The following is a 13748-nucleotide window of genomic DNA, read 5'->3' on the forward strand; positions in this document are numbered from 1 at the left end:
TGATCCCAGGATCCTGGGATTATGACCTGAGCCGAAGGCAGCTGCTTAACCAACTGAGCCACCCAGGCGCCCTAAGAAACAGACTCTTAACTATAGAGAACTGACAGTTACCAAACGGGAGGCAGGCAGGGAGATGGGTGAAATAGGGGTTCTGGAATGCATTTGTTGTGATGAGCACCAACTGATGTATGGAGTGTTGAATCACTATCCTGCACATCTGAAACGACTGTTTCAAATTAAAAATGAAATTACTGCATGGTAACTAACTGGAATTTATTTAATTTTTTAAAAAAAGGTTTTATTTGTCAGAGAGAGAGCACAAGCAGGGGGAGCGACAAGTAGAGGAAGAAGCAGGCTCCCTGCTGAGCAAGGGGCCCGATGCGGAACTTGATCCCAGGACCCTGGGATCATGACCTGAGCCAAAGGCAGACACTTAACTGACTGAGCCACCCAGGCATCCCAACTAACTGGGATGGAAATAAAAGCTTACAAGAAACCCTGGTATGGAATCTCAATATGCAAAACAGCTAAAAGATCTGGTTAAAGTGCAAGTGGGGGTCTACGGCCTCACTAGGGCTCCTCTAATCCATCTCTGTGGAAGACTCGAACGTCAAGAAATAGATGTGCACCATTTTCTGGTTTTGGAAGGTCTCTCTCCAAAGTCTCCGTGAGACAAAACCCTCCAGATCCTTTCAGGCCCTGTTAGAAGAGCACTTCCCTTGACAAAATCTCTCCTGACTCCCCCTAACTCTCTTTGTTCTCTAGCTACCCTCGCTGTATCAGTTCAGCACAGAGCAAAAGAGGGAGACAGAGTTAGGAGTAACGCATGCTGGGCTCTGCTACAGTGTGTCCACTTGTCATAGTCACTTAATTTTACTAGATTCCTAGTATCCGATCTGTAAATAAGTGACTTGTAGACATCAATGTTCCTTAAAGCATAGTATGTAATTTTAGGGAGCATATAGGCGAACACAAATTATTCTGACATACCCATTGTGATGTATTATATTAGAAAAAAATTAGAATATCAGACTTGTGATATCAAGGATATCATTGTGAAAGCATGGATAGATTCAGTAAAATAAAAATATAAGGTAAATAACTGAGTGGTGCAAGGAAACTGCAAAATTGTGAGAATGTATTCAAGTGACTGATGCCTGGGAAAAAGCAGACTGGAGAGGGACGGGAATTACTGCTAATGGGTGTGGAGTATCTTTTGGGAGTAAAGAAAATGTTCTGGAATTAGGTAGCAATGAGGCCACAATTCCATCAATATACTGAAAACCGCTAACTCCTACAGTTTGAAAAGGTAAACTTTATTGTTTGTGAATTAGATCCCGATAAGACCCTTTGTTACATAAAATAAAGTGGGCTAGGAAACTTGTGCAAGTCTTTCCCTTTTCTAGGCACATGTATGTGTAACTCTCTCCAAGCAGCTGCTCATAGAAGCTGACTTGTTTTAATGGCTGATTATGTATATGCTCTACCTTTGCAGTGAAACTGTAAGTTTCCTAATGATATCACCTGGAAACCATCAGGAAGAGAGTCAGATTTTCTTTTCTTTTTTTCTTTCTTTTTTTTTTTTTTTAAAGATTTTATTTATTTATTTGACAGAGAGAGATCACAAGTAGGCAGAGAGAGAGAGGAGGAAGCAGGCTCCCTGCCGAGCAGAGAGCCCAATGCGGGACTTGATCCCAGGACCCTGAGATCATGACCCAAGCCGAAGGCAGTGGCTTAATCCACTGAGCCACCCTGGTGCCCGACAGTCAGATTTTCTACTTCCCCAAGTTTTGGAATAATGCCTAGGTACTCAACAAATATTTGCTAAACTAAATGGAAATATCAGGGAAAGTGTGGAATATGGAAGGGGCATAAAACAAATAATTTTTACTTCTAACTTTAGGAAACTAAGAATCATAAATAAGGATCCCAGGATATTTTATTCTGGAAATATCTGTATCTATTTAAATATCTGAACCTTTATGAAAATACCCTAGTTGTTTTGAAACCTGCTAAGTTATTGAAATTAGCCAAAAAACTTGGATAACCTTCATCTTTGTGGTCTTTGGCATTTTATTTGTTGAATAATATTAACAACACAACTTTGGGGCACCTGGGTGGCTCAGTCAGTTAAGCAGTTGCCTTCAGCTTGGGTCATGATCCCAGGGTCCTGGGATTGAGCCCCACATCAGGCTCAGCGGGAGTGTGCCGCTCTGCCTACTTGTGCTTGCTATTTCTCTGTCAAATAAATAAATAAATCTTAAAAAAAAAATACAACTTCCACAGAGAAGCAAGTGAATAGCTTCATATTCCAACACTGATTTCTCAGCTTAGAAATGGCTTTAGTAGCAAAGACTGACTTCCTTGCTGGAATGTCCTATTAGGGCCCAGTGGAAAACTGAAATACTACACGACTGAGTTAGCCAAGGGGGCAATATGATTAGAAACTGAATATGGTAATAGAAATGGAACATGACAGCTTTGCAGGTTAAGTGATTTTGAAATTGAAGCTTAAAGGGACAAAGATCTCCCTAGGGCACACAGTGCTGTATAATTTAACACGGAGTAATGAAGAGCTTGAGAATCTCAATTTCCCTATTTGCTACCTATTTTCTTTCTTTTTAAGATTTATTTATTTATTTTAGAGAGCAGGAGAGAGAGCATGAGGGGGACAGGGCAGGAAAAGGGGCAGAGGGAGAAGGAGAAAGTTTTAAGCATTCAGAATCTGCATTCAGCGCAGAGCCCAATATGGGGCTCATTGTCATCACTGTGAGATCACAATCTGAGCCGAAACCAAGAGACGCTTGACCAATTGTGCCATTCAGGTGCCCCTTGCTACCCATTTTCAAAGAAGTAGAAGCACTCTTAATCCCCTGTACAGTTTACTCTGTCTACCCAAGACCTTACTGGAAATGTGCAGAAAAATTCAAACTGTCTTCTAAGTACAAGTGATTAAAATTTCCATGGGATTTGTATTCATTTTTCCCATTGCATGAAAAAAAAAAAGATCAAAATAAGTTACAGGATCATATGTTGATTATATCTCAATAAAAACTGGGGAAAGAAAGTTATAGGAGATTGCAACTCCTTTCTGTGCCATTGTTCAATGGTGTAAGCATAAACTTTGAGAGCTAGGATGAAGAGTCCAAATCTCTGGACGGTTCTACTGGTGTATATTTTCTTCATCATTGTCTCCTGAGCACCTGGAATAATCTAGCACACAACAGGAGTTGCTCAATGGATGCGCGTGGAAGGAGTAAATGGACTCATATCCTGTAAGAAACAAGTGACTGACAGTCACGTTCACCTCGGTTTCCTGCAGGCGGTGTCCGATGAGGCTTAGGGACTCCCCCAGCAGCTGCAGATGAGCAGCGACATCAATGGGCTCTGTCTCAGGGGCTTTGGCTGGAGAGGCTGGCAACAGCATGGTGGTAGGTGGGGATTTCTTTTGGGGTGACAGTACTCCTGCAGAGGAAGCTGAGAACAGAGATGAAATAGAGAGAGAACGCTTGCCTATGGCTTAGAACATCACAAAGATAGTCTTCCTGCTTTTCCCCCTTTTATGAGCTATACCAGGCATTTGGCAAAAGTAGGGACTGTGGGCCAAATCTGGCCCAAGCCTTGTTTTTGTATAGCCCATGAGCTAAGAATAGTTTTCCATTTTTAAATGGTTGTAGAAAAAATAAAGAATATGTGACAAAGAGTGCCTATGGACCACAAGACCTAAAGTGTTTACTCTGGCCCTTTACAGAAAAAGTTTGGTGACTTCTGATTTACATTTTCTAAATTTATTTTTTGCAACCTGTAATATTCGGTAATAACATCTCAGTATCAAGATCTGCTTCTGACACAGGCTGCTCTCCTGATTCCTAGTAAAGAAGCAAGATTCACAACGCTCTAAGGAACATAGGGTCGCAGTCACTACCTTTCACTTTCACGGGAACTTCTGAGCAGGATGCTTTTCTTTTCACAGTTGTAGCTTCTGCTTTGTTCTGTTTGTGTTGCAGATACTGAGCTTTTTGCTTCCAAATCTGCAGTCAGATCAGGGCCAAAGAAATTATGATAAATGAAACAGGACAAGACACAAAAGGGAAAGCAGTTATAGGAGAGGAGAGTGAAGGAAAGAAAGGAAAGCCTGGAGGGGGGGCGGGTGGGGGCTGAACAGCAACTCTGAAGCTGAAGGTACTGAACAGGCCTCAGATGCTGACCACCGTGCTATCTTAGTAGAGGACTCTTTAACGCTCCCCCATGCTAACAGGCAGGTCTTGGCATGGATTTTGAGATTACTTGCAGGTCGAAATGTAAAATCATGGGGTAAACATGTGGCTCAGTATGCTGTCCATGGGGTTCAATATGCCATCCTACTGGATGGCAATGCCAACCACAGGATGACAATGACCCGGAAAATGGGAACGAAAGATAACCTAACCTGGGTGACAAATATTTTCATTTCACCCAGATGAATTCCCAGATCACCTTCACATCACCTGGCTGGAGAGTGACTGGGAATGATTCCAATAGGACCAGTTTCCATTGTCTTCCTGGCTATTTGATAGTGGGATGGATTATTTGGTAATGGCCGATGAGGAGAAGGACCCGGAACCGGTTAACCTAGTGAGCACAGTCCATAATTCTGATCGGCAGTAACCAGGAGGAGGTGGCCTTCCTCCATTCATATCTGGTCTTACCAGTGGCTGTTTGCAGGAAAGGGCTGATTTTAGATTCTCTTTTGACCCATAAACACTGCCCAAGTGAGGCCATCTTTTGGCTCAAATATAAGGTTGTTGGAAAACAACTAGATGAGGCTAGAAAAGACAGCCTTCCTGCAGCTGACTCCTCACTAGAGTAAACTGGCACCGGCCAGTGTTAATGCCCTCTGCCAAACCATTTTCTATTGATTTGTGATTTTTTCCCACTGTTTTCACTGTTGGCTGGATGGGCTATAGGAGAATGACACATTTTGGAAGGCATAAAGCAAGGAAAACCGTGTTTGTAAGGAAGTGTACTTACCAGTTTGTCCTTTTCTGGCAATTGCTTCCACACCTCAGCCAGTTTTTTACTAAGTTCCCCAAAATCTGGCATAAAAGAGTAAAAAAAAAATGTTAACACAGTAAAGGTTTGACTATAAACCAAACAGAAGATTGATAAGAGCAAAAACCAGAAAAAGGATTTTCTAAGCTCAGATTTAAATAGCACAAGGTTCTTCTATAAAACCGAACTAAAACCCCATCACTTTTCTTGACTCTTTTCTCTTGGGAGGGAAGGGGCTATTTTAGTGGTCATGAGACAGGCTCAAATTCTCACACATCTATTCTCCAGGGATTTCTCCCTTAAGCATCTTTCTGGTGTCTTTCAATTTGATCTCATTTTACAGAGCTTATCCACTTGGGCTAAAGAAAACTTAACGTTCTATGGAATTTGATAAAAGCTGTTAGATTTTTAGCAAGTTTCAAAAGCAGAGAACCAAAGAATTTCCCTCGAGTGGCCCAGAAGCGCAACGCTGCCCTTCCATTTGTATGGCAAGGTCACGCTTTAATAAAGCTCTCACATCTCTTACGGCACTTCATGTGTGCCTCCTAACAACCTTGACGAGTAGGTTGGGAAGCTATGGTACACATTAGGCAAATGAGATTTGTAGAGGTGAAATGACTTGTCAAGGTCTGTGGCAGAGCATTTTTCTCACCTCACTAACTTCTGACTCAGAGACAAATATGAGCAATGTTAAGTCTTTTTGCTGTAACTCACACCCAAGGGCCAGATTAAGGGAAGGATTAGCTAAAGGATCTTGGAGACAAACATCTGCGGCTTCACATAATGTACTTCAAAATATTTCATCTTACTCAGTTTCCCATTTTATCATTTTAAGAGCTATAAACAGAAAGCTTATCTCTTTTATGGATGGGGTGGACCGAGACAAAGTCTAAAGTGACTTCAGAACTGTGGGGAAAAATGAGATTTATGTTATTTTAATACAACGGGAAGAAGTTGCCTGCCGAATGGCTGAATTAACCGCACAACAGCAAAAATACAAATGAAGAGTAACAAAACTGAAGACCGGAAATGTTCTTACCTATACCTGGATGGTCAGCCACGATGGTTACGCGATATTCTTTACAGAACACTTGGTAGGCTGACATGTTCTTCTTTTTTGGCTAGTGTCACAAAAATAGAACAGAGTAAGACTTCATTAGAACACAGGTCAAGTAACCCTGAATCCACAGTTACAAAACAGAGAAGAGACCTATACTTTTTCATCAAGGGAAGAGTTCTAAACCCCTAACCAGCTTCTTAAACAGGATACTCTTTAATTATATTTAATTTGTAATTATATTTAATATTTACTTAATAAAAACCACTTGCTACATGACTAGATTTTTCAGATTGTGGCCACTATTTGATGATTACTTGTAAAGCCATTCATTCTTCCTACACACAATCCCATGTTACATGTTTCTTTGAGAACTACGTGCTGAGAAAACCTTGATCCAGTCCTGGGCTATTTTTGTCTTTGAAAAGAAGAACCATATAATTTCCCTTTACTTTGGGACCAGAAGGCCAAGAGCCAAATCTATGTTACTTTAGTTCCTCTGGTTTTGATTTCCAGTCTTTTACTAAGTTTCCTGACCTTGCTTTTCCTGTTACTTGTAGTTTATCATTATTTTATTACTCACATTCTTGTGGTACAATGTAAGAAGTAAATAATAACTGAAGACAATTCTTTGGTAGTCAGTGGAAGATGAATCCCTCTCGCTTCAACAAACTGCTTTGTGCATGATACATGCTTATTCTTCCCTGTATCATGACACCTCCACAAACAGGGAGGGAAGAGTGACAGGATTTAGCAAGGTAATATAGCAAAATGGAAAGAGCCCAGGCTTTGGATGCCACCATGACCATGCTATTTATTAGCAACACAAACTGCTTCATCCCTGAGCTTTAGTTTCCCTGTAAGTGAAACATGGATAATACTATTTGAGGAAGAGGTGGGAATTAATCAAACAGTGTCTGGCACTTCTGTAGGTACTTGGTAACATTATTACAGTATTATTTCTCTCACAGAGAGAATTCCAAGATGGCTCCCAGGATTTCCACCTGCTGGCTTACATGCCCTGTATAATGAATGCCTTCCTGGTGAGTGTGGGCAGGGTTGGTGAATACGGTGGGATATCACTCCCATGATCGTTGTTATATGGCAAAAGGGACTTTGCAGACAGAGTTAAGGTCCCTAGTGAGTTGACCTTTTTTTTTTTTTTTTAAATTAATTTATTCATTTGAGAGTGAGCACGCATGCGAGAGGGCAGGGGAAGGGACAGGGAGAGAGAGAGATCTTAAGCAGACTCCGCACTGAGTGCAGAGCCTGAATGCGGGGCTCCATCTCATGACCCTGAGATCATGACCCAAGCCAAAAATCAAGAGTTGGATGCTTAAGCGACTGAGCCACCCAGGGGCTCCATGTCCCTAGTGAGTCGAGTGTGAGTTAATCAAAAGGGAGAGCATCCTGAGTAAGCCTGACTTATCCTGGTAAGTCAGAAGAGCCCTTGAAAGAGAACAGACACAACAGCAGACACCCTCCTGCTGGACTTGAACTTGAGGAAAACAGTTGCTGCAAGTTCTGCAACCGTAAGGAACTGAATGCTGCCGAGAGCCTGAAGAGGACAGGACGTCTCACCTCAGAAGAGAACCCCTGCTCTGGCCAGAACCAAGCAGAAAACCCAGATGAACGCTGTCTAGACTTCTGATCCAGAGAGCTGTGAGATGATAGTGGATGCTGTTTTGCACCACCAAATATGTGGTAATCGGCTAGGCTACAATGGAAAACTACTATCAGTTCTTTTCTATTCCCTCTGCATTTTTCAAAATAGAAGTTGTAGCAACCACAAAGCCAATACAAGCCTTTTTAGAAAAAAACTTAAATATGGAGTGTTGGTGAAGGATAATAAGGTAAAATCATTTGACCTCAACTGATAAAGAGAACAGCAACAAGGCCTTTACTTTAACCAATTCATCTAAATAGTGACGGTCTTATTTTTGGTGTTCTGGTGAAGCCAGTTTTAAGATGCTAAGAAGTAAGTTCTGGGTGCTGCATCTTTGTTAATAACTTGGGAGCAGCTGCATAACCACAAATGTTCTAAGGCTCAATTCCTTCAAATCCCCCTTTATCGGGCTCCAGATACAACGGGATGGCACTGCACAGAGGGCAGTTCATGTAAGTTCTATATTTGGCCATTTGCACGTGTGAGAGATGGACTGATTAGTCTGGGTGATTCCATGAACCTACTTCTTGGAGCAGTGTGACAAAGAGCATGAATCTGCTTTCCCTAGATAGTTCCTATCCATCTCTTAGTGTGTGCAACTCACTACTCAAGTGTGATTCTGATATTTGTAGCTAACAACTAAAAAAGTAATAATTATGGCTCCTGAATCTATGCCAATGATTCCACCTGGTGCTGGAAAGAAACCAGCTGCACTGGGCTGGCATTCTGTTGGACGCAGAGTCTGTCAGCCTTAGCTGTGAAGCCGGCCTTCCTAGGGGATTTTCAGGGAAACCTGGACTACTTAAAATTCTCACCTTATGTGCTGACCTTAGAACTTAAACACCATGCAAAATGCAACTCCCCTCTGTGGACCGAAAGTCTGGAATTCAAACTAAAGAGTCCAACTTTCCTGAAGGCACAGAGATTGTTCTAAATGTAGTTTAGTAGTTAGAAATATACAAACAATGGATGATTTCTATGCATATAAAATATTTCTACATGATTCCAAAGACAAGGCCAGGAATTCCACTCTAGACTTTCCAATGCAAGAAAATACACAGTACTGCAAGTGAATCACACTGGTTACATCTGGAATAACAGGACTCCCCTTAAAACAGTGGTAATATTCCAAAAACTTGGGTACTTTATCATATACTTTATTATTAGTAGCAAACGACTGCCAACAAACCCACTTACTAAATGTGACTCACAATGTTGTAATTGTGCAGCCAGAAGCTCCTTTTAAGTGTTTGATGACATATACCACAATATCAAGACCTTTCAAAGAGTAACTTTTTAAATTGTCAAAAGCATATTGTAAAGCAGTCATGATTAAGTCTTGGGAAATAGAACTCTTGGACAATCTGATAAAAATCCCTCTTCAAGCCCACCCAAAACTCTAGTCTAAGAGTTTTTGAAGGATAAAACATCTGGGGCCCAAGGCAAAACATAACTTAATCTTAAATCTTAAAAATAAAATCCTAAAAATAAACCTTGGTTTGGGGCACCTGGGTGGCTGGCTCAGTTGGTTAAGACTCTTGGATTCAGCTCAGGTTATGATCTCAGGGTCGTGCTATCGGGCCCTGTGTCGGGCTCCATGCTCAGTGCACAGTCTACTCAAGATTCTCTCTCTCTCCTCCTCCCCCTCTCTCCCCCCACCAACCTTGCACCCATGTACAGGAGCTGTCTCCTGCTCTAAAATAAATGAATGAATGAATGAAACCTTAAAGCAAAAACAAAAACAAGGGGTTCCTGGGTGGCTCAGTTCATTAAGCAGCCAACTCTCGATTTCAGCTCAGGTCATGATCTCAGGGTCATAAGACTGAGCCATGCATAGGGCTCCACACTGGGCGTGGAGCCTGCTAAAGATTCTCTCCCCACCCCCGGCCCTGCCCCCACTCCCAGGCAATACATAAAACAAACACAAAACAAAACAAAACAAAACAAAACAAACCACCAAAAAATTGGCTTTCTTCTGCTGATGCCAAGAGCCCAATTGCCTCATTGATAGTAATACTATGTAAGAGGCCGTATAAAAGCATTGTCTGGAGAAAGTGACTTAAACCTTACAACAACCCTAATGAGGTAAATTCCATTAGTACTGCCACTTTATTTTTTTAATTTTTAAAATTTTTAAAGTAATCTTTCTGCCCAACACAGGGCTCAAACTCATAACCCTGAGATAAGGTATTGATTGTATGCTCTACCAACTGAGCCAGTCAGGCGCCCCATTACTGTCACTTTAAAGATGAGGAAACTGAGCTCCAGGGTCCAACAGGTAGGAGAGGCATGGCTAGCACCTGAACACAGGCAGCCTGGCTTCAGAGCCCGTACTTGTAACCATGATGTTCTTCTCAACCAATTTGACTGAGATCCCTAAATCTGATCTGGCTAAAAGAATAGGTGCCAGAGAAGTAAGGTTTTCACACCAAAACTTTTATTTGAACCATTCTGAATGGAAATCTTTCCAAAATATATTCTATTTGTCTGTTATGCCTCATAACACACCACTGTGTATAATTTAAACCACCTTTCTGTATAGTGGAAAGAACATGGATCATGCAATCACAAAGACCTGGGTTCAAGTTCCTGTTCTGCCCCTGAAACAGGAGGGTGCCCTGAGCATGTTATTTCACTTCTTCAAGCTTATTTCTGTGAAATGGAGATGATACTGTCTTCACCTCACTGGGTTCCTATGAAAATTCACTGATATACCACAGATAAAACACTTAGTGCAATGCTTAGAACCTATTACAAACCATAGATATAGCTGGTCTCGTCATAATGTACTAATTATGACTCAGCTCCACCATCCTTTCCTAGAAGGCAGGCCTGCAGCAATTCTTCCTGCCTCTCCATGCTTACTCGAACCTTCTGCCGGCATTACCTCAGTCATGCGGACTTCCTGTGCTTCTCTGAACATCCTCTGCCTTCTGGTATCTCAGCACCTTCACACACACCTTTCATTCCTCAAATGAAATATCTACTCCTCGTTTCTACCAGATAGTTCCTGTTTGGCACTAAGATTCGGTTCAGATGATATGGCCCGCCTGAGGAAGCCTTCCCTGACAGCCCAGGCTTCCCTTGTACTCCCTCGGCACTCCACACAGGCTCGACTCACTGACATACTTGCCAGCCTCTCTTTCTACACCGAGAGCATCCTTTGAGTTGAAAAGATGCTGGCTGGCAAGGCAACTTACTCATCTTTAATCCACAGCACCTGGCCAGTGCCTGACACAACTTAAGTGCATTAGAAATAAGCACTAGATGGATAACAAAGTCTCAGAATTGTGTGTGTGAATCCACAGGCTGGGTGCTAGTTCACCCTTCTGCAAGAACAGAACAGGGGCAGAGAGGTCATGGGACTCATCTCTAGCCAGAGTTCCTTTCCCCAGCACCCAGGAAGCGCTCTTCAGAGCTGCAGGAAACTTGTTTTTGCTCCTTGCATACCCTGTTTTCTTTCTAGATCTTCACAGTTGTCCAAAGAGGTGAGATAACTGCACAGTCGGCTTCCTACGAGGTCAATGTTATATTATAAAACAAGACAAAACAAAAACAAAACCATAAGAGCAGTCTCCTTGCTTGGTCTAATATGCAAAATGACCAGATGAGAAAAAAGCTTTAAAAAGATGTTTCCAAGCACACTTTATGCTTTGGAAGACCAAAGCATAAAAAACAGAAATTGTAACCCTGGCTATTTACGGGGCCAGGCCCTGTGCAGAGCATGTTCTGTGTAACTGCTGTTCATCTATACCGCTGTGTTGTACAAGGGAGCCGTGAGCAAGCACCACCAAAGGACAAAGCCGGTAAGCAACAGACCAGAACAAGGACCGAGTCAGTGGTACTCGAGCCCAAGATGTCTACACTTCCTCATACTCGGTCTCTTCGACTTAGAAACAATGTCCGTATGTCCCAGTGGGACAGATCTCAGACACTAGCACACGGCGTCTGTTTCCTCTGACCTAGAACTGACTTTTAGTTTTGACGAAGACACCCGGCACTGGACGAGCATCTCTCGAAGATTTAGAAGGCCATGGAGTAAGCTGAAAGACTGGGCACGGGGTTAAAGACACCTCAATTAAAATTCCAGCTCTGGGGGCGCCTGGGTGGCTCAGAGGGTTAAAGCCTCTACCTTCGGCTCAGGTCATGATCCTAGGGTCCTGGGATCGAGCCCCACATCGGGCTCTCTGCTCAGCAGGGAGCCTACTTCCTCCTGTTTCTGCCTGCCTCTCTGCCTACTTGTGATCTCTATCAAATAAATAAAATCTTTAAAAAAAAAAAAAAAATTCCAGCTCTGTATCTTTTCTTCTCAGCTTCTTCCTCTGTCAAATGGGGCTACTGATACCTATCAGTGAAGACTGGAGAGATGCCAAATGCCGCGGCTGTCGTATGCCTAGACACACACTAGATGGGAGCTCCTGACTTTTACCATTCAGTGCTGTTGTCACTCACCTAGGGTTTTACCAGAGGGAGAACGTGTGTAATAGCACGACAAGTCTAGCTACAGCCGAGACTTCAGGGTATCACTTGATCCACAACAATGTCTGAGGGTGCCAGACACCAGGCCGCTTGGCTGGCCTCAGCTTGCTTAGAGGAAACATGAACGTTCTGGAAACACACAGATAACCGGAGGCATGCCTCTGAAGTGGCAACATCACAGACACTATTTTGAGTGGCTGTGAATGGGCTTTTATTGATTTAGTAAAACCCAAAGAAAGGTATCTTTGCAATGTTGCCGGATCCTATTCCTCCAGTACAAAGACTTCCACTCCATGGGGATGACCTCAAAGGGGACATCATCAAGGTATTACCAGATGATTGCTCCCCTCCTTCCCAGAAAGCAGGATTCGACACAAACCAACACACGGGCAAACAGATAAAACCACAAAAAGCCCCCCCCCCCCCTGGCCCCAAGACAATACTCAGCACGGAGAGTGTTATGTTTCCCCGGAGACAGAGCCCAGTCCCCTTGTCTGTATCAAGATTCTCCAGTGGGAGCTCCGCCCCTGCTGCCTTTGCCTCTCACCCCTGCTGCCTTTGCCTCTCACCCCTGCATGGACTCGGCCAGGCTGGCTCCTGTTCTCCCTGCTGCACTGGAGCTCCTCAGTCTCTCTACCAGAGTCCAGTCTGTCCTCGAACAGTCTGCTCCCTCACTTCTGTGACACGGGCTGTTCTCTGCTTTCTCCTCCCACACCACTACTCCCCCTTCCTTCTCGGGTGCCCCATGGTGCGCATTCTCCGGGATTCTGTTCTGGGCTCTCCTCCTTCTTCCCCGCTCATGGGTTTCATTTAGTGCACAGGAACACTCACTCCAGCTCTCACCCCAGCTTCAACTGCTCCAGTGAGTTCCAGGTCTCGCATTTCCATGGCTCTCTGGAACGTCTCCCGCGATGACTGTAACAATTAACTTTTACTGAATGTTCATGAATGTGCAAAGCCAGAGTCCCCGAACTCAGCTGGGTGCCCATGTGGGTTTTCATGCCGTACTGTGGCTTTTTACCATAGCCATCCCAGAAGACCAGCTTTGAAAAGACATGGCATTATCGAAAGGAATGGAACATGGTAAGATGTTGCAACCATGAACTATCTCGAGCTAGTAGATCCTGAGGTTATCTGACCGATGACGCCACACACTGCTGTTTCTCTTGAAAATTTAATATATTTAAAACATCCAGTGGTGCCCCTTTGAGTTGGCTGTGGCCACAGAGGGCCTTGGCACACATTAGGGCCCTGGTTCAAACAAGCCTAGAAGGTAGGTCTGTTGTCATCCACCCCTTCTAGATGGAGAAATACACAACTTGCCCAACAGCATGGAGTTCATAAGTGGCACAGCTAGGATTTGCACCCACGTGCTTTGGCTCCCCAGCCCACACTCTTAACTTCAGATACGCTGAATCTCCTGACACTTATATTTTAAAATCTACCCTGACTTACCTTCTCTGAAACCAACCACGTTTCTCAATTGTCTATTTTTTTTCTTTAAAGGATTTATTT

The 13748-nt window shown here is 43.2% G+C and overlaps 1 protein-coding gene across 5 annotated transcripts in view; it reads right to left on the bottom strand.

Annotated features, from left to right (window-relative positions):
- The window catches only part of HMGXB4 (HMG-box containing 4), a 28273-nt gene that overhangs the window by 1735 nt on the left and 12790 nt on the right, over window positions 1-13748 (bottom strand). For 4 of the 5 annotated variants that reach the window (XM_059402147.1, XM_059402146.1, XM_059402151.1 and 1 more), the window contains 5 exons: window positions 13077-13148; window positions 6071-6152; window positions 5011-5075; window positions 3926-4031; window positions 3308-3477 (listed from right to left, as the gene is read on the bottom strand). In XM_059402147.1, the coding sequence (XP_059258130.1) occupies window positions 3308-3477; window positions 3926-4031; window positions 5011-5075; window positions 6071-6152; window positions 13077-13148 (495 nt within the window). The remainder of the gene's footprint in view (window positions 1-3307; window positions 3478-3925; window positions 4032-5010; window positions 5076-6070; window positions 6153-13076; window positions 13149-13748) is intronic. The other variant, XM_059402148.1, reaches the window with a different exon arrangement.

This window comes from Mustela nigripes, chromosome 6 (genome assembly GCF_022355385.1).
Source record: "Mustela nigripes isolate SB6536 chromosome 6, MUSNIG.SB6536, whole genome shotgun sequence".
Taxonomy (NCBI): Eukaryota; Metazoa; Chordata; class Mammalia; order Carnivora; family Mustelidae; genus Mustela; species Mustela nigripes.